This window comes from Plectrocnemia conspersa, unplaced genomic scaffold (genome assembly GCF_051122295.1).
Source record: "Plectrocnemia conspersa isolate PC_06_02 unplaced genomic scaffold, ASM5112229v1 ptg000001l, whole genome shotgun sequence".
Classification (NCBI taxonomy): Eukaryota; Metazoa; Arthropoda; class Insecta; order Trichoptera; family Polycentropodidae; genus Plectrocnemia; species Plectrocnemia conspersa.
This window is the reverse complement of record NW_028277165.1, coordinates 26,292,014-26,315,793: the sequence shown is the minus strand read 5'-3', so window position 1 is coordinate 26,315,793 and position 23,780 is coordinate 26,292,014. Positions and strand designations below refer to the sequence as shown.

The 23,780-nt window shown below is 36.6% G+C and overlaps 1 protein-coding gene across 7 annotated transcripts in view; it reads right to left on the bottom strand.

Annotated features, from left to right (window-relative positions):
- The window catches only part of Doa (CDC like kinase darkener of apricot), a 48,658-nt gene that overhangs the window by 17,517 nt on the left and 7,361 nt on the right, over nucleotides 1–23,780 (bottom strand). For 5 of the 7 annotated variants that reach the window (XM_088206040.1, XM_088206065.1, XM_088206048.1 and 2 more), the window contains one exon: nucleotides 319–472. In XM_088206040.1, coding sequence (XP_088062166.1) covers nucleotides 319–472 — 154 coding nt within the window. Of the gene's footprint in view, nucleotides 1–318; nucleotides 473–3,677; nucleotides 3,988–23,780 lie in introns of those variants that run through there. The other 2 variants (XM_088206083.1, XM_088206091.1) reach the window with 1 other exon arrangement.

The following is a 23,780-nucleotide window of genomic DNA, read 5'->3' as shown; positions in this document are numbered from 1 at the left end:
CGTGTCGATATAGAAACGATCGCGCATTATTTTTATCGCGGATCGTCCTTGCGATATAGATGCACGCCGGACGGCGGTGGTGGCGCGGGAAACCGCATCAAACTGTGGAAGCGGTCGAGAGCGGAACGCTTTTCGCGCGAGTCAAACTAGTTTGAATACGATCCTGTGTAACGTATTATATGTGTATGTTTGTCGTGTAACGGGTGTGCGTTTCTAAAGATCGGAGACGTCGCGCGCGCGATTCGAAGGGTCGATCGAAACGGAACCGCGGTGCGAAAATGCAAAATAAGGCCGACGGCCGAGGGTTAAAGGACCAACCGTATTCGGGGGCTGATGGTCGTCCACGTGGCGATGCTGTCTTGACGACGATTGCTCCTCGCGATGGCGGTGACGACGCCTCCTGATGGACGCCGGAGAACGACGATGAGATCTCTTCGAGCGGTCATGTCGACGCCTCCACTCGTGTTCGGAGCTAGAAACAAAAATGTCAAAACGCTAATGAAATACCATAATATTTGCAATGCGCTAAACGCGGTGCCTCCGCTCGAGCTATATGGGCGGTTTTGTCGATTCTTATCAAACCGCCGACATCGTGACCGAAGAGTTAAAAAAGGGCACTATCGTAATAAATACGAGAATACTGTGAGATTATATTGTACTCTCATTGAGATAAGCAAAGATTTTCCGTATTCTACTTGAAAAACAAAAGATAGTAAGTAAACACGCATATTTGAGTCGTCGAGCTTCAAAACAGTCTACTGACTGAAATTAATAAAATTTAACAGTATAAAGAACCACAACTAAAATCATAAATTATTTTACACACAAACAAAACATTTTATAATAAATATTTAAAAGACTTATATGTACCACATTTTATTTCTTTCTGAGTGCGGGCCTCGGATTAGAGAACGCTTCGCGAGGCATGCCAAAGACTAATAATATGCATAAGCGTGAGCCCAATGCGCTGCAACGGGGTAACTCAATTGGTAACAACCAATACATACAAACAGGGCTGTAGAGTCGTTTAAAATTTCACCGACTCCGACTTTATCTTATGGTCCGATTCCGACTTTACCAATTTTATTAAGATTATTTTTTGCCATCATATAATTGATAGCAATGAATATAATGTCAACAATTTTCAAATTAAAAAATAAATAAAAAGATTTAATAAAAATCGTTAAGCAAAAAACGCCACATCTACCTAATTCACATTTATTGACTTATTATAATGATATAATAAAAAAAAGTAAGTGCAATAAATAACACGATACATTAAAATAAATTTAATTATATTCGCAAGGGAAAAGGCTGATTTCTTTGGTTTTATTTTGCCAGATTAACTAATCTTATCTTTATTTAATCTGTTCCATCCGTGATTTAAACTGAATTACATCTTAAAAAAATAATTGCTTTTAATAAATCAGCGTTTATGGAAGCTGTTAAATCAGATTTGATTATTTTAATCGCGGAAAATAAACGCTCTTTAGCGCATTCAAGGTGTTGAAGAAAAGTATAAAAAGGAGTCAGGGTCAGTTGATTTTTTACGACTCCGACTGCACAGCCCTACATACAAGTAAGTATTTTAGACACCATACTGAAATCAGTATGTGAACCAGTGACATATATTTAATTAATGATTAATAATACGGGTGATCCAATTGCGTTTCTTATGTTGGCAGCACTGTAAATCACACAGCTGTCAATAATCACGCGTGTTGAAAGTGTCGAATGAAGTTTACAACACATTTACGAAATGGATTGCTCAAACGCGTTAAAATTGTTTAATTGCCTTACAGAAATATCAATTCTGTACGAACTGGATATCGAAATTTACGGGAGGACTATGTTAAATTTCATCGCTCTACTGACCTGCTAATAATTTGCAATGTAGTGAAAAAAATTGAAGAAATTGGAAACGTTGCTTTGCTTCATCGTGGCGCCGGTTCAACTGAAGCCCAGAGACCATGAACAGTGAAGAATTTACGCAGATTGGGTGTCAGAGCTGCAGGAAGTTGGTATTGATTTTTTAAAGAAAATCTTCTCTGATAAGGCACATTTCCATAAGCAAAATTGCCGTATATGGGGAGAGGAAAATACGTATGTGATTCAGGAGAGACCATTACATGCCAAAAAAGTGACTGGTGGGCATTGTGGTCAGGCGGCGTCATTGAGCCTTATTTTTTGCAAATAACCGATTATTTTTGGCACAAAATCGAAGATATTGATGTGGAAAACACGTGGCTCCAACAAGACGGCACAACTTACTACATATCGGATGCAACGTTGGATGTTTTACGTGAAAAGTACCAGGTCGCATTATTTCACGTTTTGGTGACGTCAATGCGCCGATAAACCCTAAATTGGAGTACCTAAAACCAACATTCGCAAAGATATAGCCGAGATACCGTCAGAAATACACGAAAGTCATCGAAAATTAAATGCAAGTTGATTTTATTTTTCATTATTAATGAAATACATCAGATGTTCGATTAATAAAAAATTCTGAATATATCCTATTTTTTTTTTAATTTCGGAAACTGAAGTTGGATCAACTTAATCGTTTACAATCATATAATACAACTACGCTATTCCGACCTTTTGTCATCAATTAGCGCGTCTCCTTTGTGTAATTTGTCGCAGATTAATTTTTCATCTAATGAAGATGCCGAAAATTTGGAGGAAAGTACGAATAAGACATCACACATGAGGAAATTTAAAAGAAAATGTTTTTATGTGACGTTTACTTCATTATCTGCAACCACCCGTCACTTTCCTCCATTTTTTAAGTTCAATCAGTGAGAATTATAACTCTTCACGTCAATTTACACAAGTGCGCGCGCAAATATACCACGAAGCGCTACTATGCCTATTCCACTGCAATGCTCCTCATTAGTTATATATCTCTCACGTACGTTACAGTGGATAAAAAAAACATACAAAATTTCGGTGAAAATCTGTCAACATAATGTTTCGATGTCTGTTTGTATGTGCGTCACAAGTTTTTTCGAGATTATGCAATCAATGAAGCTTTGAAGTAAAAAACAAAACTGTTTTTTAACTATGAAATAATTTTAAAAAAAGTTACTGAAAAATATACAATCAGTGGTTCTTAAATGTTTTCATTTTATTTGAAATATTCCCAAGTCAAATATGAAATTACGTATGGAGATAACATTGAAATTTTCGCATAGTCAAATCAGCGTTTCTTGATTTATTGTACTTAAAGAGTAAATTAAACATACTCTGGCACTTATAAATATAATGTGACAATAAAATTTTCAGGCTTCCTATAAGTACCGAATACGCGATATTTGATCAGATGCAGCGATCGTTCTCGTTTGAAGTAGATTGGCCGACAACGGTGACGCAAATTGACCGGCGGCCAGATTGAATCCCGCCGATGTAACTTGCCATTAAATTTAACGTGGAAAACCGCAATAGAAGCAATGACTGAACAAAAAGTTTATTCGTTGCGGTCGTCGCTCGAGCGCACAATGCAAATACAAATAATTTTCAGACCTTGCACTCTTATCCCAGTGCGTCCGATATCTGAATTTTTCCGAGTACTATATGATGACGCAAGAAACGTTCGAATCTTGCGCGGAGCGATAACGAAGAGGTTAAGCCAATAGTAAAAAAAAGTCAATAGTAACGCGGCTAGATTGTTTTACCGTTCGACTTCAACTAGAGCTTCTCGCCCGTCGTCGATTCCTATGCAATCCATGCCGGAAAGGGCGCAAGTTCTTTCACTGCCGCCCGAGCAAATTTCTAGAATCCTAGACAGGGCGTTTTTGAGCCTCGATCTGTTGGACCTGCCACCGCTGTCGCCGCTCTTCCACGGCCACCTCGAACTTAGCTTCTTCGCCAATATGTACATGACAAAATATAGATAGCACAGATTGGCGGAAGAGCGCGGAAGATCGATCGCATCGAAAGCGAGAGGAACTGATTCCCGCGACTCTTGACAGCGGACGTCGCGACGCTACTGAATCGACGCCTCCCATTCCGTATGGTTTGGGCCGCGTGACGTCAGATACGCGTCGCTTCACACATTAGCGACAATTTGTCACAATTGGATTGTTGCACAGCGGCGGGCCCGTCGCGTTATATTTCCCGGGTGGTGAAAATTCACACAGAATTCCCCAATCGAGGCCGTAAACGGACTTTTTCAAAATGGCAACGGCAAAAGTAAAATATGACCGCACGTGTGTAAAGCGTTAAATAAAACACGTTGTAGCGTCACGAGGTTAACGGTCTGTCAATGCCACAACGTAAAGCGCAACTGTCAAAACACACGAGGAAGTACTTGCTTCCGCACCATAACTGATTATGCACATTTTTTAAATATCTCGTTTCTGTAATTAAAGCGACGTGTAATAAGCACCTCTTTGTTTTTATTATAATAACCTTACGAAGATAGTGAAAGAATGGCAATAATACCGAATGATTCTATTTGATTCCTGATTAAAATTTCATGACAATTCTTTTGTAACAATCATTTTAGAAATGCTGTTATAATAACAAAGTAAACAAACAATAAACGCGGTTTTATGCACCTTCAGCACCGAAAATAATTTGCAATCTGACCCTCGGTTATGAGTTTAATTTATGCATCGTTAACCCTTTGGAGTCCTTGGAGTCCACACAAATTGGACATCTATTTTTTACTGGGAATACCCATGTCCATAACGTCTGGACAATTTTTCTTTTAGTAATTTAAAATTATATCCTAAAATAATGTTTGATTATATTTGTCTACCGTATGATACTTCTCGAATATATCTTTCATATGAAGATATGATTTTAAATTAAGTTTTTAAATATCTTGTTTCTTTCATTAGTTTATTTTACATAATATAGGAATTAATGGGATTAGTACATATTTGATAGGCCACGTGACAATTTTTTCGTCCTTTGATGCAAATACTATAATATTATACACTACAACTTTTCCCTTGTTTATTTATTTATTGGTTGTGTTAGACCAAATTGTGAAAAAGTGAATAATCAGCAAGTAATATAATCGTGTAAAATGGGCAGGGTGATCCAATTCGAATTTCATATGTTGACAGCACTGTAAATCAGACAGCTGTCAATAATCACGCATGTTCAAAACGTCGTTTCAACTTTTTCAAGGGGAGACAAAGGTAGGTCTGTCTGTACTTCTTTTTCAGCTTATTTTCCCCTGAGAGATGAGTTTGTATGACTAGTTTTAAAACTTTCACTAGGTTAGGTATAGGTTTAACAAGAAAATGTACGTTTCGCAATTGTCAAATACTTTTACAGACATTTTAGAGCAGCATATTAGCGCTTATCAGTTAAATTATATTTTTGATAGTATAAATATATATTGGTGAAAATGTATTTGGACTAAATATAACTTCACTGAAAAATACAGAGGCGGTTATTTAACTGATATTATTATTCATAATTAATGAAATACAGCAAATGTTCGATTATTAAAAAAAATGCGAAGCTTTTTTTTAAATGTTCGGAAAGTGAAATTGGATCACCCAATATTTACAGTAGCGTGCAAAAAAATCATCACATTTCATCACCTGCAAAATCATCACATTTCGTATGAAACCAAAAACTAAAAAGAGATTATGGAAATATCTTATTTCTTTACGATTTCGAGAAGTGAGAAGTTTTTATTACACGCTACTGTTTAATGCTCTCAAAATATATTGTCTTAATATTGAGTTGAATTAAAAACAGTAACTTAATTTATTTAAAGAAAATATGTACGTAAATGTAAAAACAAAACTTAAAAATTAAGAACCATTGATAACAAATCACACGTCTAGGTTTTGAGCGATTGGCACACTGATCAAAAAATTGTTTCCAAAATCTATCGATGGATTAACAGATTTTACGACGAATTTTAGTAATTTGACAATTCCAGGTAAAATGGTTAAAAATTACTGAATATTTTTACCGTAATATACTGATAGAAGTATCTCTAAGTGACTAATGATATACAATTCTGGAAATTTTATCATCAAATCATTTAAAATAGCTTCAGAAAATAGAAAATATATTGTGCATGACATAGATGCCTTTGGACTTCTAAAGCTTAAATAATTAAATTTCATTCAGTAATAAAAAAGAATTGTAGTAATAATTAAATATACGTTATTACATACAATATAGAAAAAATAGTTTTATTATAATTATTGATCATTAATTATTTAATTAAATATATTCATTGAAAATGGCAACACAAAAAATATCCGCGTTTCGAGACAAAGAAACGCGATTCAAGGTTTAGTAAAAATATATGTTTTTACCATAATTATTCACGTATATTATCGTATGTGGGGGGTTGTTATTCAAACGTTTAAATTGAGGGACAAATTAGGTGTAGTGATTTCCCTTTGTGTTCTACTCGGATCTCGCGCATGATCCATTGCATAAACAACTGACACTAATTCGACGAGTAAACGCTATAAAATAAATATCCACTCCACTTTGATAATATCGATAAGATCTCTCCGGCGCCTCGACAAAAACGAAATCTCAAACATTATCTCATTGCACATAATGGAATGCGTCGAACCTAATGTGAAAGTCGGCCCTAATGCGTTTCGATAATAAACGAAGACGCGCGCGCGCTCGGTGTCTCACAGTATTCTCGAGATATTCGTTTACGAACGCCAACGTACGATATGCTCCACTCGTGCTCTTTCAGCCTGTTCTGGAAGACGGTGGACTTGGGCGTCCACGTGGCCATCGTGAGGTACATGGCCGGCAGACCGGAGCCTCGGCCGGAGCCCTCCGGGGGGCTGTCGCCGAGGGCCACGCCCGAGTCGGGAGTGCTCCAGCCGTCGGTCGACTCGGCGACCGTCGTCGGCACCTTCTTGCCCCTCCTGTCGTCACACTTGGCATCGGCTCTCACGTCGTTCATAGAGCCGCCGTTGACTAGGAAGTCCTTCCTCTTGGCGAACCGCTCCGACCTGACATCAGTCATGGACTCGTGCGATTTAAAATCTACTTTGGGAAACTTCCGCAGATCGGAAAAGCCGACGCTGCGGACGTCGTTCAGCGATTCAGCCAAAGACGCTTTCGCGTGCTTCTTCAGATTCGCCTCAATAGCACATTTCATATTGGCCAGTTTGACTTTGATCTCGTCCATTTTGTTTCGATTGTCCTCTCGGACGTCACCCTTGACGTCGGGTCTCGTAGCGATTTTGGCGATCAATTTAAATTCGTCGTTCTTTCCCTTCGCGTGGCTAGTTTTCGTCACTCTCATGGACCCGTACTTGAAATCGTCCGATACGTCTGTGGTTTTGAAATCGTTCTTGTCTTTTTTGAACGCATTTTTGGATTCGGCGTTGCGTTCGAAGGCGGCTTTCAAGGCGGCTCGCCTCTCTTCCAGAGTGTCGCAGCGAGCGAGCACGGCTCTGCCGTCCGAAGACGCCCAAGAGTTGGTAGCGGAACGAGAGGTGTCGGGGGCGGCCGCCTTGTCGAAAGCCGCCCTGAGCGCGGCCCTGCGCTCCTGCAGACTTATCCTGGAGAACTCGTGAACCGGCACGATGTGAGACGCGGTTTGAGCCGGAGCCCGCGTAATCCTGAAGCTGCGGAATTCTCGGTTGAACTCTGAATTGAGATTATACGTCGGAACACGCGTGGTTACCATTTTAGCAATGTTTATCTATAAGCACTGTTTCATACGACGATCTTGAACTAAAAATAAGCACTCATTTTAAATTAATATGCACGTAAAAAAGTCACTATTTCGTAAAAGTGCGGTGCATTGGCACGATTAGTAGGATTTGAGGAGTCGCGATTTGGAACTTACGCTACTGAAAAATACCACCACTAACAGTCGAGAAAGTGAAGTTGCGTTTATAATTATAGACTGCGTGCATTTAAACGAAATAATTCGAACGTCTGGTGGCGACGAAATTAGACGCAAACGTCAAGTTCGACCAGGGGAAACTGGAATCGCGTCCGAGTCCGCCGAAGCGGTATATTTTTTGTAGTGAGAAAGAAAGTAGCCTCGGCTGCGAGAAAAGCGCATCGGCGCTCAAAAACGACACACGCAGATGCAAACGTGAAACGGAATGCGTCGGCAGAAATCTAGAAAAGAAACGAGCGAATCTTTCGAGTTTCCCTTATGTTTCGTCAGAATTCGGGAGGAAGTGCACTCGCCGCCTGCGCTCGGACGGTACGGCGACCTCGCGAGGTCACCCGCATAAGGTGCGACTCGTAATTATTAACATGCGACCGAAAAGCGTTCCTGTTATTTCCGGTCGGTGACGAAACGAAAAGGACAAGGAGATGAGTGAACTCGAGTTGGGTCTGTGAACTTTTTATGCGGAAAGCGCCGAGAGACCGGTCATCGGACTGCCGAACGAGGATACAAAGGAAGAGATAATCGCGAGACACGTGGGCCTACCCAGTAGGAATCGAGACAGGAAAATGCGTACGACGCGCATTTCTTATTCTTCAACGGCAAATTTACGTGAATCATTTTTTCGGTACTATTTGATATGGTAATATTAGTTGACAAGTGATCGAATTTACATGAGTATATAGTAACGCCATTAATGGCAATATAATTGAAACCTAACGCCGCGACTGCCATATGGTTTCCATTTTTATAGCATACATTCATAAATGGAAATGTAATTAAAAACAACAACAATTTTACAGTATTATTTAAAAACAAACAAATCCGAGTGAATCATTGTCGAACGTTTTTTTTCAACGGCAGTTGTGGCACTCAATTAGAAAACAATGCACCGAGTAGAAATCCATGCAATTTTAATCTCATTAGGAAACCTATGCAAAAGGCGACGTCGCCGCCGCATAGAGATTGAACTCTTTAATGTTTCATAATTATTCGGAGGACGTTACAGAGCGCGAATCCGAAGGTAGAATTTCGAATAACATTACACGATGGACGCGCATGAGGTCGTATTTTTGCGCCAATCCTTCATTATCATAAACCGCAACCGAGTATGTACACACAGCGAGCGGAACTTCCGCACGAAATCGAATAAAATATTTCACGAAGGCGATTCTCGCACAATTCGAAACACAAAACGACATTGAAACGCAAGATAACGCACGTTAAGAACCGCGATAATGTCAATTTAAGTGCTATTTAGAAACGATGCGTAGCGACTGTAACGATTCCTTGGTTAAATGGTTCCGAATGCAGCAGCGGAAGTGCCGTATAAATAGGAGAGGCATGACTAGACACTCAATTTGAGGAGGCAGACGCGGACTAAAATAGGACTAGCGCCCAAAAAGAGTTTATAGTATCAACTAACAAGGATCGATTTAGTATGTATATAGCGTCGCGGTCGATCGGCGGCCATATGGCGGACGAAGATAACAAATTGCACTGAAAGAAGATGACCAAAAACGGCAGTGGCTTCAAGGAAAACTATTTATTTTTTGTCGCGCGCCACACGCCGAAGTTTAAACGTTTGATACGAGAGGTTAAAAAGCAAAAACTTAGCTGTAAATTTAATTAAATAAACTCCTTTCACTGAAATTGTGCAAAACCACCACCAAATATTTGTAATAATGATTAAAAAGTGAGACTAATTCGCAATAATTAGTATTCAGGTAATTTAATTAAATCCACGTACTATATGTATTTAATACATAATAAATATTAAAATATTAAAGATAAACAACTTCAAACTATAATTAACCATAAAATAACGTTTAGAAACAGAAATGATAATTAAAGCAAAATAAAATATCATATTCAATGAATAGGCTTTGTGTTCCATAAAGTTAGTCATGCACATGGATCAGTGTCGTGGCAGTATCTTACTATTTTATCGACTTTAATTAATAGTTACTTTTCCAGCATGATTCCAACTTAGTATATGAACTTCTAGTAAGATTCTGATACGTTATTTACGCCACTGACATAGATGGGTTTGCTCTCGAGTTCCTTAGTTTATCAAGTATGCATTTGCGAGAGCGTTAACCCGCATTGTGATTGAAAAAGTGTTCAAACGCAACACGGTCGAGAGCAAAACAAAGGAGACAGACGGAAGCGAGCGATAAGGGAAAATAGGAGGAACGAGAGGAACCGGTGCACTGCACTTTACCGACACGCACAACACCCGACACATACACACACACCACACTAAACGGATCGCCGCACGTGCGCCGACCGAGGAGGCAGCGCGGGGTGCATGACTGTCGACCGCCTCGAACGGTGAACAGAGCCGAACTGGTCGACTCGAGGCGCGTATTCCGTTCGTCGTTTTCACTTTCGACGACTGCTCTCTCGCTCGCTCTCTCCGCGAGCGCTCGTCCTTTGCAACAAACTGCATTCGAGCCCACGCGCTGCAGAGAGCCTCGGAGCGCGAGAGCCCGGTTACCAATAAAGGCGCATCTGCATGCATAGCCGCCTCCTCCTCCCGAGATAAAAGTTTTCTCGACGGAAGGCGCCCAGCCTCGAGACGCCGCTCGGTCGACTGGCGACCTCCGGACGTCGATATCCGAATAGCAGGCAAACAGAGGCCCCTCTGTTATCAATCCAAGTGAGCGAACCGAAACAACGTCTTTGTTTACATTTGAGATTAACAGTGCAGTACTCTCAAGCCATGCACTTAACAATATATAGTTTTGTAAATGAGATAATATATCAACGACCCCATTCTGGAATAACCACAGCTACATACAATTTTACTTTGGTTAATGATTCGAGCGATCCTGGCGTCGCAGTCCACACAGTCCAACCACAAACAAGGATCTGACAATGTTAATCTTACCTATAAACGCTGGTTTCTGGACTGACTTAATAGTGTCGATAATACCAATTTGTGTACTATATTTGATTGGGTTCTCGATTCAGACTCATGTTCTTTCTATTCCCATGGAAATCGATATAATACACTGTTAAGACAATAATGTGATTGGAGGGAAGGGAGGCTGGTTGGGGCATTTGCCCTCTCCCTTGAATTTGGTCGGTCAGAAAAATCCATTTCATTTAATGAATCTTGATGAAATTGAAATATTAAAAAATGACATCTGACTAGCCAACTTTACCCCCCCCCCCGCAACGTCCCTGATTTTAAACTAGAAATTCTCGGGTTTATTCCTAAAAACAATAAAAATAAAGTATTGAATCTATCTCGAAAATATTTTTTTAAATATCTGTCATTTCAATGAAATCATATCGGAATTCATTTTCATCAATAGATCCATATTTTTACCAGTGAAAATATACTGTGTAATTTTAGTGAAATTATATTTTCACTAGTAGATACATATTTCTACTAGCGAAAATATAATTTAACTGATAGGCGCTAGTGAAATTATGTGCTGCTCTAAAATGTCTATGAAACTCAATTTGACAGTTGAAAAATGTCCATTTCCTGTTCAAACCCAAATCTAAGCTACACGAAGAAACCAAACCCAGCTTGACACAATGAAAGTTCTACAACTAATCATAGTTTTAGAACTTTTATTAGGTCAAATATAAAATAAAAACTAAGCCAACTCATCTCTCAGGGGAAAATAAGCGGAAGAACTACAGAAAGACGTCGTTATTCTTATCGATATTAGTACGGACTTCTGATGAGTGTATTGGTCAAAGTATATTGAAATCAAATTTTGGTCAATAGGAGGGCGCAAAAACAATTATCCTTTCTCAGAAGTCAAAAGCAATAAAATCGTGTCGGCCCCGTCGCTTGGTAACGAGCGTTCTAACTGCGACGTGCAGGTGGGGACATTTCCCCCCCCCTTGAATTTGTCCAGAAAAATGCATGTCGTTTAATGAAATCGAAATATTAACACTGACTAGCAAACTTTTGCCCCTCCCCCTTCCTGGAAAATGCTGAAATGATGTCCCTGTGTTGAAAAAAGTTTTATATTTGTGAAACAATAAATTTGAACGCGCGGAACGTGGCGTTACGTACAACAGTATCACCTCAATGTTATCATATCATATTTGTCTTTCAGATAGGACAGTAGTGTTACTGTCAATTGAACGAGGGCGACGATTTGCTAACCATTGAATATTTTGATTTAAAAGTCACAGCTATGTTGTTAACACAAACGCTTATCTTATCCATCGTATATGTATGCACACAATATTGAAAAACACGTGAATCAAATTTACTGCTGTTTCAAAGAATGTCTGAAGTCATAAATTCTCGGAAATTCTTCTCAGTTTCCATGTTAATTGTTCAACTTGACTGAAACTTTATATATATAAAAACACAATACAATTCACCACAACGTGATAGATTAAAAGAAACAATTACTTAAAACATAATCCAGTTCAATGATATTATTATCAAAATGCACTTGAATTCGATACCATGAGCTAACATTTTGATCCGCATGATCATATTCTTGTCATGGTTTTGCAACGAGCATGGCACTGCAATACGACATATGATTTCATTACAATCGAAAAAACTGGATTTTGTGCAACGCTGATTCAGATCGAAGATTCATCTCGACAATTATAACCGATCGCATGTTAATTAATCTAGCGCCGTCCCGTAACGATAGTCATGTAGGCTAGTGTTCAAGGGCGGAAAATCAATATCATAAAATTGATTTTTTTTATGCATATGTATGAATAGCGTCCAAACGAATTATGAGCAGCTCCTTGTACGGATCGCGCAAAAAACACAATAAGTTAACAAATGTATAACGAGAATTAATTATTAAAGCACCGACACGACGCGACGTGTCAATGCTGTATGGACACGATGCGGAAAATCGCCGGGTTCGACCTTGTAACGTTATTATAAAAATATGACGATGATGACTTTTCGATTTCACATTTCGGAACTGAGCTATCGAAATTTGTAATATGCACTAAAAAGTTCGAGCGAAGATTTATACGCCCATAACTAAAAATCGCTACCAGTGTCGTAAATCAAAACGGGCAATTTAAACATCGACTTCCGAAACGATGACGGAGAGAAATTTACAGCGGACGAGCCCGAGGGCGCCGCGCCGCCTAGATACGGCCCTGATTGAACTTTATTGTGCTTCCTTTTTCAGTAACGAACGGGGTGGAGTGTCAGACGCGCCCAATGCATACTCGTACATATATTATTTGCTCGCGCTGACCGATTAGATGCGCCCGCTTCAATAAAAGCCCGTTATTACAGCGAGTGCCTAACGGCCCCTACTTCAATTTGTACGAATCGGATTGAAGAAGTGAAAACAATCAACACTAAATTGGAAATTTATATATAAGCCGAAGAAAAACTCTGAACAGAAATAGATTACAGCAACGATTGAGTAACATATTATGACGATATAATCCTATCCATGTTTATCATGTGAGAATAGTGACTCGAATATGTAAGCATATGAGTTTTCTGGAATAAACAAATGAGATTTTGTTGTAAAAGTCTTTTCGCAACTTCAAGCTCTATAACACTACAAGGTTTAAGGTTGTGGAAACATATTTATTTATTTTAGTATAACCAAAACTAAGCGACAATCTGGTAATATTGTCAATATGAATAACAATTGACGGCAATACAATTCTTTGGCGGATCTCGTCGGGAAGACTACGACCGGCGGTGCCTCGTCCGTCCACTATACTTCAATCAAACTGCAGCGGCCTAATCTGTGTTTTATTGCCACCCGTGACCATGTGTCCACCAAAGTCATTGCAATATAAATCACACGACTGACTAGTCACTCCATGATCTATGATAGGTTTCAAAATCAAGAACATATTCTTCGAATACGAATGAAGTATGTATTTACCTAGTAGTACAGACATAGGCATTTACTATTCTATAATAACGTTTCAATTCATTTAGTAATAGAAACATACTTTTCATGTTATAATTTGCGCACCAATCTCGAGGAACTGATACATTCTCAATGTTTTTAAACTAGATTTCGATGTTTTAATTAGCGTTTCTGGCTGCATAGCGCAATGCCTCGTTGATAAAATTGAATGATAATTAACAGCGAGTGAGAGAGAAATGTATCCGAGTCTATATGGCGCTGCTCGTGCATGGGTCACGCTCCAATAACCGAATCTACGGTCGCTCCGAATCGGAAGAAACAAAGGGGCCGTTAATTTTCATATACATACTGTAATAAAATAAGTTTAGAAAAATATTACGATTATACAATAGTCGCGCTTTCGCTGTGCGATCGTTCGGTTCGATTAATTAGCAAGTAGCATTACTTCCTGACTTACCTGCGGGTACTATAATACATAACGAGCGTCGTTCCAAAACTTCTTATGCAAATACGTAACATAAATATAAGGCAACGTAAGTGAAAAAAAGCGATAATGAATTCACGGAAGCGTGACTCAGTTAGTGTATCGCCCAGATATTCAATGACAATGTATAGGAGGAAAATTATCCAAAATACGGCGAAAGTTTCAGAACTTCCGAGAAGGGAGAATTTGTTAAGAATGGAAACCTGGTTGAATTCACATATGTTGATTTTAATAAAAATTCGTATTAAAATCGCACGGCTCATGTAGAAAGCGTTAGCGTCGCACAAAAAAAGTAAAAGGCAATTATAAACAATTTTCCTTGCGCTGAGCAAATCGACGATCAATGTGGAAACGCTAGTACCTATGTATAATATGTAGATTGTCCAACTAGATTCTCAATTGCAAAATTGGAGGAATATCGCTTCATGAAAAATGATTCGTCGTTTAATGCTCCACTGACATAATTTCAAATTATTTAAGATCACACTGTGATAAGATAAGAATAGCAAACACACATGTGGATGAAATCACATATACAACAACACAAAACCTTTGAAGTTTATTTGTATTATTGTCATTTCAATTTGGATATCTGTTCTTGATCAATCAATAAAAACGATAAAAAACCTACACCACACCAAACGCCCCACGATTCGCTTCTATCGTCAAAGTCAACCAACTATGTCCATTTCAAACAACACGCTTCCCGTTTTGTAACACAAACTTTTGAAAATAACTCCTCCGAAGAGCGTGCAGTCGGCGCGTGCCTAATAGTTCCGCAGCGGAAACTGCACCGAGCGGAAGAAGATCGCTCATATGCACAAGCAGCGATTTTATGGGCCAGGTGCCGCAATAGTAAGTTAGCCAACCAAGTCGACAATTGCGAATTTACGTAAAAATTGGGTCCCTCTCACTACACACATAATAAAATAACTCCAAACATAGCGCGCACTTTCGTTATTGTTCCAAATTACCCTAATCGGAACAGCCATAAATCATCACGCTATAAACGGCCTTTACCTGAGAGTAATTGAATTGCCCGCAAAATAGGAAGGAGCGCGCCATCGATTTAATATAGGATAAAAGCTTTCGGCGAATCGTTAGGTTTCCGTATATAGAACCTGCGCGGTCGCTTCGGCCAGGACATAAATCTAACGAGCGTTTCCTTAAAAGAAAAACCTAATCTGCCAGCGACAGCGCCGTTTATCCTCGACTGAATGTTGAGTTTTTTACGTTCGAGTCCTTTTGTGTGATTAATAATTCAATGCACGGTCCATTTGTCGAAGGTGCGCAGTTCATATGCGAAATCTTCGATATTTAAGGAGCGAATGACTACGGTGCATGTCTAATAGGATCTAACTGTAGTAGTTTGTCGTTGGTATGCATAACAGCGCTTCTATAAAATAAGAATCTTTTATGTTTTATTTATATCACTTTGCAAGAAATGTAACATGTGCAGGCTGATGAGCTTGACATGATATGATTGAATATTCGTTCCAAAAACAATAAGTCGATTGACTTTGAATAGAAGTTTTCATAATTTAACAGCTTAGGTTTATACACCCACTCAACATATTCATGCTAAAAATCGATTTTATACAACTTCATAATGACAAAAATATAAAATTAAAAATACTTTTTTCAACAATTTATAAACAATCTTAAAAAAATTAATAATTAGTAGGGATTTTTGTAAAGAAAATGTTCACGAAAAACATTTATTAAGAAGTAGATTACTAATATTAAAGATCAATTCGTTTTCTTGTGGATTCTAAAATAATATTTTCAGTTGCGGACTTAATTCGCACAAAGAACGAAAGCTTGGATACATTGTTTTTTTTCGAGCTGATATTTAATACACGATAGATCTTTTTAACTTTTTTAAAAATAGAATAACTAATTGTATGATCATTTTACATAGCATAGAGATAATTTTTATTTATATGAAACAAAAAAAATCTTGTAATTTACTCCCATTCTCACCGTTAGATACTCATTAAACAGATGCTTTGATTAATCTACGAATATTGTTCTTTAATTCTAGAATAGGTAAGCTTTTTAGCAAACACTCACTCTTTTAAAATTCGGGTTTATCAATTGAACCACTAATCTATTTACAATAATATGGATTAACTTATAATAATCATAAAGAAGGCCAGTTTTACTTGTGATAAAGCGTTTTAAGCGTTTAAGAAAAAATGGAGTAAAATCAATAAAAAAAATACTTGACAAAGAAAAATATACAAGTTTATCGTGCTCAATTACTAATTGAGATATTTTGAAAAAAAAAACATTGAAACCGTGTGGCCAAACAATGCAAAAATAAAAGCCTATAATTGCGAGTAGTGTCTAGAAGAGTACTCGAAGTAATAAAAGAGAAAGGTAGTGTTACTAGATATTATTTTATTAAATTAAAAATGTGAAATAATAAATTGTTTGTTTGTGTTAAAATATTGTTTTTACTTTAAACATATAAAAAAATAATGTCTGGTCCAATTATTTTGTCACACTCCTGTAATGTAATATCGAAGTGCAGATAAACTATGGATCAATATGCGTGATGCAACGTCTGTATTTATTCTATAGCTTATTTTCCCCTGAAATGAGTTGGCTTAGTTTGTATTTTGGACTTGAACTAACGAAAGTTCTAAAACTATAGTTAGTTTTAGAACTTTCATTAGGTTAAGTTGGGTTTGGTTAATTCGTGTGGGTTAGATTTGAATTTGAACAGGAAATGGTTATTTCGCAACTGTCAAATTGAGTTTCATAGACATTTTAGAGCAGCATATAATTACACTAGCGCCTATCAACATTTGTACATCGCTTGTAAATAAATAACGATAAGTATGTAAATGTATATTCTAAAAACTAAAATCATATAATTGTATTCGCGCCTGCCAGATAAATTATATTTTTACTGGCAAAAATATATATCTACCGGTGAAAATTCTGATATAATTTCATTTAAATGACATTTTTTAAAATCAAGCTTTTTTGGTTTCAAGAACATAAATTACTGAAAAATGTTTAAACTTGTCTTTCCTGCTATCAGGACGATTGTATTTTAAAAAGTCGATGCTATCAACAAAAGACGTTTAATAACTTCATTATCTTCCAGCTTATTTCTTTGAACAAATTTTAATTTTAATTTTTTATTTAATTATTACAAACAAACAAATGTTATTACAAACATCCAGAAAAATCACATATTTTCGGAGAAACTCGTTACAGAGAGCGGAAAAAGAAAGCTAATAAATAAGCTTTTTAATAATTAAATAAAAAATGTATGTATCATGATCATCGACCGAAGCAGCTAAAATAAAGTAAAATTAATCATAACATGATAATGCAATATCAAACCAAGTATCAATCTGAAGAAATAACACTAATTCCATAGTGATGGACACGCATTTCGGTTTTTGTAAGACAAGCAAGCTACTTTGCGTTTCAGTGAATATTAGATAAAAAAAAATCGGTTCAGTTGGAACAATATTACAAATACCGCTAAACAGACAAGCATAAGAAGCTGAATTAGTAGAACAAACATATTTGTCAAACATGTGGATGTGTATTCGGCCTATTTTTCTTAAAAGAAAAACTGTTAAATGCCTGCACATCTCGGATAATCATTATTTAAAACTTTCCGAATAAGCGTTCGCCTAATGCGACACTGGCAACAAACCGCGCTACCGCGGTTTCGATCTCTAATAGCAAGAAACGTCGAACAAGCCTGCATAATTAGAGTCGATTTGAATTCGGAGAGACGCTCTCGTAATTGGCGCGATACTCAGCGTCCACCGGGGTTAAGTGGTAGAAATTAATGCACACTACGTTCGTTCTGTAAATGGCAACGATCGGAGGTCGTCCACCCTGAGAGTTAGAACTCGATCTAATAGATCGATACGCTAACTGAACGACAAGCGCTCCCAAATTTGATCGACACGTGGGCGACCGGGCCCATTACAGAGATCTGTCAATCTCGCGCTGAAGTTCGAATCCCGGCGGTCGCGGAAGCCTTCGATTGCCGAACGACGCCTACGACCACAGGAAGCTGGGAACGGACGTAAACATTGCGTTCTTCGGATATCCGTGTCAATGTCGCTCCATTTTTTTCATTTTTTTGCAAAGGCCTTGCACCACGCACATTTACAACGAGAGGAAATTGGCAAAAGGCGATAGTATTTTTTTTGAGGAGCAGGTTCAAGGCCGGTGAACTTTCGTCCCAGACAACGTTAAACGATAACGTGTCGGTAGAAACACACGCACGCGTCTGAAGATGCTCTGAGAATACGCGTCCCTTAAGTACAAAACTAGTATGAATATTTTAGGTTAATCAAAATTCCTTATTATTAAATATGCCTGAAACTATTTTCGCTGATTGTTGCGTTTAAATTTGCATAAGCTTGCGCAAGGCCGAAGCTCAATCCTGACCATATAAAGCTCGAGCTCGAGGCGAATAAATATTGTTTATATTCTGAAAATGTTAGACAGAAATTCAATATTTCGTTATAAAGTAAACAGACGATGGCAATGACCGAAATGCCAAAACGGACAGGACGAACGCTTATGAATCACGCGAAATCCTGCACGTCGTAACCGTATTACGTCGAGCTCATGATTGCCGAGGGCAAAAACCGAGATAATTCCGCTAAGTCGGTCGGGGCCCGCAAATTATCCCATCGTCGCTGCAATCATCTGTCCATATATACAATATATACGCAGCGTGGTGATCGAGAATATTTCCGTCAATTAACAACAACGCTGATAAACGGAAAGACTAATAACATCTGAAACAAAGTTGCGCTAAGTTGACTACAAGTACATACTATATTACAATGGCAAACAGATTTCAAACGCAATTAACTTGTCTTAAATGAGAACAAAGGCGATAAGCGTGATAGAAGTTTATTTTTAAACTGACAGATTCACACACAGCGTAAACAATTAAAGCCCTGCGTTTAAGTAATACTTTTTAATAAGACAACAATTTTGACTGGCGGTAAATTTGTGGAGAACTTGATTATAAATAAGAGTTTAGTTTGACTATTTAGTTCGTAATCTTTCTACTCGAGGCGTTAATTAATTTGAATATCGATAATAGCATCGCATTGTGGAATAACGAGTTCGATAAAATCGCTGAAAAATTAATGACTACATTAAGGCATGTTAATAAATGTCGAATGTTTGAGGAAAGATGAAAACGAGTAAATACATTTTTATTCGACACAATCACAAAAAATATGACATGTAAACTCGGTGCACATCACAGGAAGGCAACGTTTAATCAGTATTGTTCCCAAAAAATAGCAAAAGAAATACTAAATAGATTATTTTGAAACAGTTGAAATAATACTTTGATTCTGAGACATACCAAGCAAGATAATGCTTTTATCTCTCTATCTGGAAGATTCGCTGTCTATAATTAAATTTTTTTTTGGTTGTTAATAATTTTATCACAAAGATAATCTTAAATGGCAAACCAAAATTCCATACCTACAGCAGTGCATCCTTTTCATCAAGCAATCAGTAAAAGTGAATAGGCAAAATACAAGCATTTATTTTATTTTAGTTAGAAAATTTTAATATTATGAAATAGTGTAAATTTTTTCCCTAGTGAAATGAAACTTGTGGAAAAATCAAAATGATAGTGTTAAGAGTGGTTTTTTAAACGCATCCCATATCAATTACTACGCGTTTAAACTTCGATAAGTTTATTAAATAAAAAAAAATGTGCAACTCCAGGAATTCGCCGAGATTGTGATCTGTACACTGCCTGTTGCAACTATTTCGACAAATTAACGCTAGCTGTGATATAATATAAACCACTGCTGATTCGTTTTACATTGATAGCAGATAAGCGGGTTACGCCCACCTGCAAAACCTACACACGTAATAAACATAGCAAATATTACTATTCGAATAGGTCTATTTTCATGTAGGTATATGCTATCTGGACTCTAGCAACCCTCGACCTACACACTAATAATAGAAACGGCGACAATCTCGCTAATTGACCCAAATTATTATACAGCGTAACACTCGCATGTGTACACACAATGTCGATACACGACTCTTGAAATTTTATCAAAGATCTTTCATGCGTTCGACACGCTCGACGATATCGGCCTTGTTTTTTTGGGTAGTTTTTGCGAAAAATAGTTTTTTAGCCCTCGGTAAATCGAGCGATTCGTCCCGCACTAGCTTTGCTCCGGGCAAGGAGGCAAACGATCGCGAGGACGTTGTCGTTTAGCTGTAGTTTAGCCAAGGCCGCCGGGCGGCCTCTGCACTGAGACTATAACCAGACGCGGGGGAAGAACCAAGGCTCGGTTTCACCTCAAGACTATCTTGACTGCGGTTGATCACCTCGTCGAACCATTATGCAAGCGCGCCAAGAGAGGAAAATTATACTCTTCAGCGAGACCCAGAAGAAACCCTAGCGAAACTCAATTACCCATCGTTAATATTAAAAACAATATAGTGATGAGATCCATGACTGATTGAAAGAGCGAAAGTAGCGAGAGAAAAAAAGTAAGGTTCTATCCGCGTGCAATAATTTCCCTGATGATTCTGTTATTGTTGTCGATAATTAAAAAGCAGAGCCGTTATTGCGATTATTTTTAACCCAAATGGAAAACAGTGCAAACACGAGATGTGTGTCAGTTTTTAATTTCTAACGCTCATAAATTCACATATTGTGTACGCAATGCAAATTCGGCCAGTGAAAACGACTATCTCGTTTAATTGGCGGCGGTCGATTAATTTCAATAAGCGGAAATTTAGAAAATCAACATCTGCTCGGCTCGATTGCCTCTCGAGTTAAAACAGATTTCAAATAAAAAGCCGACTAGTTAAAACGTCGACGATTTTAGTCAATTTATTTTAGCTCAGCAAAACGACTGCATAAATCCATATGTTTAAGTAAATATAACCGTATTATTCGAAAGTATATCAATATATCTTCACAGTGAGCTACATTATTGAGAATTCTAAAAATCCTTTGACGCAAAAAATCATCCATAGCAAAATCACCGTTTCTGATTATTATAACAATTCCATTACACGATTAATGAAGATAGCAATTAAACAAATGAACATCGTTAAAACGACGCCCGAAACTAAACGTTATCAATATAATATCGTTATTTCATTAGCGATCGGAATTTCTCAAAATAAAACGATCGACAGAGACGAACCAAACCGAGAGCGAGATTCTCTGTTAAAATTTACATTGAATCGAATTCGAAAAATGTATAAGCACTTGTGTACTTGACCCAAAAAAGGACTACCGTACGACGATTAAACAAAGCACGCGATCAATTCGCCTTTCAAAACAATGAGCAGCCATCATGAGACATTGGACGAACCCACGATCGTCATTCAGCATTGTCGTTTATTATTATCATAAGCGCAACTCTTCCATTGGACAGCCGTATAGGTATGATAAAAAAAACACACGCATATGCCACTTTAATTAACGCGCGAAAGTCGATCACACACTAAGACCGAATATGGAGAAAGTCGCTTCGATGTTGATACAGCATTTTTTTATTACAACTCTAATATATCCCTGAATACTGGTAGTGTTGAAATTTAAAATGTCGTAGGTCGCTGTCTGTCGCTGGTATTTAACAATAAATAAACAAGATTGAAAAATGCGAATGGGGGCGAACCGGAATGATACACTAACTTATAATATGTATCCCATTGCACTAGAAGCATTTGTCATTCACGATATCGACAATTGCAAAAAATCTGTCTACCTATATTAAGCAAATGTATTGAGATGTATAGATAAAATTATGTAATCCAGCGATAATAAATCGTTAGATATAGATAGATATAAATTTAAAGAGGCGTAAACTTTATACATGGAAGATTTTTAAATTATGGCGATCGGTAACAGTGTGTTGGACGACTGTTTATGGTTAATGGTCTCAAACGGGTTATGACACCCACTGGGCACTCTCATATGCTATGTGCATTGCAAGGTCAAAGAAAAGAAATGCATCGAGTGGGAAATGTCTTAATTCTAATGCATGTAGACAAAAACAACGCTAGTTCGAGCAAATTAATTTTATTTTTGAATATACCCATAAAAACAGTAATGTTTAATTTTGATTGAAATTCATGTTTAATTTTTTTATAATAAAAAATGCACAATTTGTATTTTTATTATATATACCTACTACATATATGTATTTTTAAATTCTCAATGAATTATAAAATTTAGAGACATCTATGGTAAACCAAAATAAGAATTTAAAATAATTATTTTTATTTTTAGAATAGTTATTAGTATATAAAACTAACAAATTTAAATAATAATTGCAATTGTGAAAATAAATATAAAGTATATTTTGTATTTAACAGGTAGGTAATTGAAATTAACCCTTTAAGTGCGGAATTAAATTTCATAAAAATTCAGGAAATGAGTAAATTAACAACTAAAAAAATGTTGAAGATATAATTGTGATTTTTTATATGTTTATACTCATTTTCTGCTGCATCTTTATTCACCTTCAGAATTTAATTTAAAAAAGTAAAAAGTGATAAAATGAGGGGATAAGGAAAAAAATGTATAAATGTTTTTAACAGTCATTGAATAAAAATTAATTAATAAAGAATATAGAAATTATAAAAAAATCCAGATAAAACCAGGAAAATGGTTGCATTATTTTCCGTGTTTTATCTGGATATTTATTTTTCTTGTTTTATCAAGGTAAGTAATGCAACAATTTTCCTGGTTTTATATGGAAAAATACAAACACAAATAAAAAAATAATATTAAAATGTATTATGATTTTTATAGTGTGGGATAAATCCGCAACTCGCATCTATAGGGTTAAGTATATTTTTTGTATAGCATAATTTATTTAAACAATTATTATAATAATAAAATTAATTCATTTATAATGAATTGTATAGTTTTCCATAATAACAATGTAAACCAATAATACTAAACAAGTAAATTAAACCTCTTCTTTCATTATTATAGGTAAGTATGTAGATTTATTTTATTATAGGTATTAATATATATTAATTACCATACATGCACATTTTTTTTAATGAAAAAAAAACAGGTAATATAATTCCTAAAAAAAATTCTAAGCAGCATATTTTTAAAATTTATTATGATTATTAAAGTTTAAACTAAAATATTATGTAGCTCAATTCCTTATCAAAATTGTTTTTAAATTAATTATATTTTTAGTTCCTTTATTTGGAAATCGTAAATAGAAATATGTGCTAAGTCAAAGTAAATACTTCCTGTCAATACAGTGGCATAGAAACACAAAAAGCAAATAGTTGGAATGAAGCCAAAACTTGTTATTATACATTCAAAATCAATACCATATAAAGCAGTTAGTCTTTGTAATATTTTATACATACTATTTTGATTCAATGTCATAATGCTTATTCGAAATATTTTTTTACATTTTATTAACAATGTGCATATGTGATATAAATAAATACGCTGAGTAAATAATTTAGTCAGCAGTCCATAATAAATAATTTAGCAGATACTAAATTTTTACAACTTATACTTATGTAATGGCTAAGACATTTTTCTCTAAAATTATAT